This window comes from Corapipo altera, unplaced genomic scaffold (assembly GCF_003945725.1).
Source record: "Corapipo altera isolate COAL_440 unplaced genomic scaffold, ASM394572v1 75, whole genome shotgun sequence".
Taxonomy (NCBI): Eukaryota; Metazoa; Chordata; class Aves; order Passeriformes; family Pipridae; genus Corapipo; species Corapipo altera.
The window spans coordinates 6,058,038-6,064,037 of NW_020884887.1; the positions used below are offsets into that span (position 1 = coordinate 6,058,038).

General features: G+C 50.1%; 1 protein-coding gene across 1 annotated transcript in view; it reads left to right on the forward strand.

The window, feature by feature from the left end:
* Nucleotides 1-6,000, forward strand: part of STK10 (serine/threonine kinase 10) — a 46,566-nt gene that overhangs the window by 34,772 nt on the left and 5,794 nt on the right. Inside the window, exons 8-11 of the mRNA XM_027643347.1 lie at nucleotides 118-252; nucleotides 622-1,164; nucleotides 2,470-2,600; nucleotides 4,390-4,513. Of these exons, the coding sequence (XP_027499148.1) occupies nucleotides 118-252; nucleotides 622-1,164; nucleotides 2,470-2,600; nucleotides 4,390-4,513 (933 nt within the window). The remainder of the gene's footprint in view (nucleotides 1-117; nucleotides 253-621; nucleotides 1,165-2,469; nucleotides 2,601-4,389; nucleotides 4,514-6,000) is intronic.

The following is a 6,000-nucleotide window of genomic DNA, read 5'->3' on the forward strand; positions in this document are numbered from 1 at the left end:
GGTGGTTGCAGTTGTTTTACAGCAAGAGGTGGTCCGTGCCAGGACTGTCACTTGGTCACGAGCTCACAAGGTCTGATTTTGGCCACCTCACACATGTGCACTGTGCTTGGTTTTCAGCATCCCTTCGTCAGCAAGGTGACCAGCAACCGGGCCCTGCGTGAGCTGGTGGCCGAGGCCAAGGCTGAGGTGATGGAAGAGATTGAGGAGAGTCGGGATGAAGCAGAAGAGGATGACTCATCGGAGTCTGCCTCGGTGAGCGCTCCTGGCATCGTGCTGGCAAGTTTGCCAGTGTGGCTGTGGTGAAAGAAAGAGCTCAGCAGGCTGAGTTTACAGCTGTTCTGAGCCCCATCAGGTGGAGGCAAAATGGTTGCTTGGCCAGGGAGGGGCTGTTTTTCAGTGGCTGCCCAGGGCATGGAGAAACAATGATACCAGCAGGTGGCCCAGTGCCCGCTCACAGGAGGGGTTTAAAAAAAAAAAAAGAAAAATAGGCCTGATAGAGGCTGGAGAAGCTGGACAAATCTGCCCCTGAGCTGGCCTCTTTGAAGAGTGGCTTTGGTCTGAAGTGTAGGGACTTAGAGCCCTTGCAATTGTGTTAACATCTTCCCTTCCCTGTCTTTCCAGCCCCCTGGTAAGCACAAGCGGGACCCCTCTGAGGCGAGTCAGCTGAGTTTTGATGGGGAGAAGCCTCCAGACTCTTCCTTGCCCAAAGCAGTGAACGGGTCTGTGGGGGTTGGCAAGAACACCACAGATGGACAGAACGATAAAGTCTCAGATGAAGGGATAAGTAATGACAATGACAAATTGGAGAGCAATCACTCCACAAAAACCGCCACCAGCTCTGCCACCTCAACCACCCAGGACAAGCCAGACATCATCTTGCAGCCTGGACATTTGGATAACTCAACGGAGGGGAACAAGCAGCCCAGGGCAGGCAGCAAGGAGCAGAAGAGCATTGGGGAGCAACCAGAGAGCAGCCACCTGGAGAACTTCACAGAGGAGAAACTCGCCAACGGGAGCTTGGATCCCCCGGCTCTGCTACCTGGCAGCCGGTCCAAAGGGGACTCAGATTCTGGCAGCACTTCAGCCTCTGAAAGCATGGACCTCACCATCTCCTTGTCTGCTGACCTGTCCCTCAACAGGGAAAGTGGCTCCATCTCCCTGAAGGTGAGAATGGTGGGCAGGGGGTGTTGGAGAACACGGGGCTAACAGGGAGGGAGGAAGGCCTTCTCTAGAAAAGCCTTCAGCAGTGTGTTTTCCCTGTCTGTGAATTCACTGTCCCAGCTGGGCTCAGGCCAGCACAGCAGATGCTGCTGGGTGAAGCTGTGCCATGGGGACATGGCATGTCCTCAAGTGAAGGAGAAGCTCTTGGTGGAGCTGCTGCAGGTTTATGTGTCCTCTTCTACCTTAGGTCAGTGAAATCTAATGGAAGTCTGATGTTTTGTAGCTATTTTGGAGCCCTGGGAAGTGTGAAATAACCATGCCACTCTCCTAACTGTGTATGACTATGCAAGTGTGAAATCCCAAATGTGATTTCCTGAACTTTATCCATAGCCATCACTCTGCTGCTCTTTCCTAGAACACCTGGCCCCAGGAGAAAGTTCACTTGGGCTTGTGCCGCTCTCAGTTTTTCCAACCTGCCATACATCTGGCCTGGTTTGTGTCAGCAGTGACTTGCACAGAGACCTCCCAGGCTTCTTGGCTTTTACTAAAGCTTTCTGGAGGCTGGGAATGCTTGTGAGCCAGAGCTGGCCAGGTCAGCATGGCTTAGAGGAGGAGGAGAAATAACTGGAATGGTATTTGCTGAGCTTCAGGAGAAGAAATGCTGTGACTTAAGGGGGCAGAGTGATGTGTTGCACAAGATCTTTATCAAATTGCCTGCATGAGTGATGGCTTCCCGGCACAGAAACGTGCTGGGAAACCACTCTCAGCAAAACATTCCTCCCCTCCTGCCTCCTGCTGTGACCACAAGAGCCAACATCCTCCTCAGGAGCCTGCAATCAGTGTGGTTCCCTGATGACAGAAATGTGATGCTCTTGCATATCAATTTACCCCTTTCCCAGGACACCTGGTCTCCTTGGGGCCAGCCAAAGAGGAATACAATGCCACACATGGAATTGTTCTCTCCAGTTGGTCCCACAGAAGGGGAAAAGAGTCTTTTGGGTTTTACAGGGAGTAAGCCATGAAGAGGGAATCACGTTAGATCATGATTTAGCTGGACACGGTGAGAAAGGGTCTTTGGGTGCTGGGTTGTGTCTCTTCCAGGTCAGGTTTCTTCAAGGTGGTAGCAAGGCTGTGCAGCTTGAATCTCCAAATGGGCCGATGATTTGTGCTCCGTGTGGTTTCTTCGTGTGTGTTCTTCATGAACAAACGGCATCAAAATTGCTCTGAGGCTTCCAGCTGTTGCACCCCATGCAACAAGCCAGGGAGCTCCTTCATGGTCTCTTCCTTTCCCCTCCTTGCCAAACTCAGGATTCCCGGATGCACAAGAAGACGCTGAAACGCACTCGCAAGTTTGTTGTGGATGGAGTAGAGGTGAGTGTCACCACCTCGAAGATCATCAGTGAGGATGAGAAGAAGGATGAAGAAATGAGATTTCTCAGGCAAGTGGGTCACTGGGATGGAGGGCAGGGCAGGGCACTGAGACAGGATAGGGTTTTCTTCCCTACAAGCTAATCCAGGAATGACCTGAAGTGCTCTCATTTCCCATCTTCATTCCACTTGGACAGCACAGCTGTCCAGTGTGGACATCACTTCCTTTAGCTTTTCCTTGGCTGGCACAGGGCTTGCTGTACCACTAAGCTGAGCTCTGTTTGCATGCAGGGAAAAAGTGCAGCAAGACTGTGACGAGGGAAGCTTGTGCTGCGGCTGGCTCTGTCCTTTGGGGATGACTGAATGTGTTCTCAGGGCTGGAGATGCCTGGCTTAAAGGAAATAAGAACAGAAATCTTCTCAAGATGCTCCTCTTCCTTTTGTTCATGTACCTCCTCAGACTTCATTAACAGAAAGGCCAAGGGAGTTGTAAACTCCTCGAGCATCATTTAATATTCATGGGTGTATCCTCCCTGCTTAAGCCTTTATGACTCCTTCGCAGATCTTGCAGCTTTCAAACCTCCATGACCTATTCTAAAAAAGAGGAACTACTGTTTCTAGCACTGAAATTAAAAGGTCCTTAAAATAATTAAAATACAAATTGTTTTGTTTGATACTCTATTCTAGGCTCCATTGTGCTGCTCTCAGGGATTCCCTGAGAGTATAATTTGTCCCAAGCACTTTGTGTCCCTGTGGCAACCTTATTCCTAGGCCCCAATATCAGATCTATGCAGAAGCTCATAAGCTATACATTTTTGTGTGAGAAGTGCATGTAACCCCAATAAAACAAGGAGAATATGTGTACTAGCATACAGAGAATTTCCAGATACAGCTTTCATGGAATCGTGGAACCATGGAATGGTTTGGGTTGGAAGGGACCTTAAAGCTCATCTCATTCCACTCCCTGCCATGGGCAGGGACACCTTCCACTACACCAGGCTGCTCCAAGCACTATCCTGGCCTTGGAACACTTCCAGGGATGAGGCAGCCACAGCTTCTCTGGGCAACCTGTGCCATGGCCTTTTGTTTCACGGTCTTGTTTTGAAAGAAATGGTGCCAAAGTGTTCTTCCCAGCAGGGCCCCTGGGGAGGGTTGTACTCAGTGTGTGGGGTTAATGCACAGCAGTGGAGGTCATGATGGGGATCCTGCATGGGAGAACTCCTGCTGCTGCTCCATTTGCCGTCAGTGATTTCCAGCTGGGTCATGCGCAGACATGGCAAATGGGCTCAAACACAGCCCTCTGAGCAGAGGCTGCCTTTTACTGAGTGTGAAGCTGGATGAGGGGAGTGATTCAGTGTTATGATGGAGACGTCAGAAATTGGGAAAACCACTCTTTCTGCCACCCAGGTGTTAGCCAGAACTGATGCAGAGCGTAGGGGCCAGGCCAGAGCAGCACCAGCTTGGCCTCAGCTTTGCTTTGAAAATCAGAGTCCTAACCCAGCTGGCAGAATGGGTATTTTGGGTGCTGGTTGGGGCAGCAGTGACTGCAGAATCACCTTAGGAGCTTTGACAGGGCTTGTTTGAGAAGCTGTGAGTGCTAATAGGCCTTACCTGTGAAAGCTGATGATTTTCCCAGCAGTTCCCATAATTAGCATCCTGCTTCCTCACAGTGTCACAGAGCCTGAGAGCATATCAGTCAGGTGGCATTTACCTCCTGCCTGTGCTCAAAGCAAGTGGCAGGATGGCTGCTGTAGTGCTGTAGTGCTGTGGCCTTTTATTCTGCCATCTCTGCTCTCCCACATGCCTCTGCACTTGTCTGACTCTGTATTTTTCTCTCTCCCTCCATTTTAACCCTCTGCAGGCGCCAGGAACTGCGGGAGCTGCGTCTCCTTCAGAAGGAGGAGCACCGAAACCAGGCCCAGCTCAACAACAAACACCAGCTGCAGCTGGAGCAGATGCTCCGGCGCTTCGAGCAAGAAATGATGGTACGTGGGCAGGGGAAGCTCCTGGGAATAAGCTGGTTTGACTTCTCTGCAGGTGCCCTGCAAACCCCCACAGAGGGTGATGCTCCCTGGGTTGCAACAACCTTGGGGTATCACATCCAGAAGGAGCAGAAATGTCAAGGAACCCCTTTGGGATGTGAAGCATAGGATGCCTCTGTGGAGGATGGAGTCTTTTGTGGGCACTGAGCACAAGCATTCTGCAGCTTGGGAAGCGCTGATGGCCTTTGCCTGGTAGGGTGTTGCAGGGGGAAGGATTGTTCTGGACTTTCCCTCTTTATTGACCTTTTCTTGTATGTCTTTTCATGGCTACTGTAAGAAATAGTTTATAGTCCTGTTGTATTCCATGGGAAAAAATCCTTTAAATGAGAAAGCAATGTGGCCAACATGTGACAGCAGGAAATCTGGCAGGCCTATGGGTGTAAATTGAATAAAGATAAACCGGGCCCACAAACTTAGTCCCTCCATGGCCAGCTTCTGTTGAAGTACACAGGATGGTTTGGGTTGGAAGGGATCTTCAAGATCATGTCATTCCAACCTCCCTGCCATAGGCAGGGACACCTTCCACTACACCAGGTTGCTGCAAACTCCGTCCAACCTGGCCTTGAACACTTCCAGGGATGGGGCAGCCACAGCTTCCCTGGGCAACCTGTGCCAGGGCCTCACTACCCTCACAGGGAAGAGTTTCTTCCATATATCTAACCTAAATTTCCCCACTTGCAGGGGAGCCCCTTTAAAAGATGGCTCAGGAAAGCTTTAAATACCCCTTTATTAATCCACCCTGCATGTGCTCCTGGAAGCCCCATCCCCTCATGGAAGGCTGGGAGCCCTCACTTATTCTGTTGTATTTCTACAGTCTTGATGTGCCATATCTGTGAATGCCCATCTTGGCAAGTCACTTTTCATTTGTGGGATTTATTCACCATGCAATGTGCTGTGCAACACCCCCAAACCTGCTTCCTTTACTCTTTCCCTGGGACAACTTGCTCTTGTTGACTCCTGGGTGGTCCATCCCTGTGAGCTGCAGGCAGGGAGAAATCGGACACAAGGACACTGTTGGAGCACAGAGCCTCAAACTTGGAAATCCTTGCCTGCAGAGAAAGAGCTGTTCCGCTTGAGCCAATATTTGCCCAGACCTTGGGTCCCAGTGGGATATTGTAAATCAGGACATAAAGCAGGAGAAAGGCTTGAAGTGTATCAGTGCCAGAAAAGGTTCAAAAATCAGTTAAAGTGCTGATGCTAGAGCTGGCTCTGCCCTGTGTGCTTTGTGGGATGTTAGCTGGAAATTTCCCTCCTCTCTGTTTAGTAAAGAAGCTCAATGGCTCAATCCATGTGAGGACAATCCCCCACTCCTCTTTTCTCTTTTCTCTTTTCTCTTTTCTCTTTTCTCTTTTCTCTTTTTTCTCTTTTCTCTTTTCTCTTTTCTCTTTTCTTTTCACTTCTTTTCTTTTCACTTCTTTTCTTTTCACTTC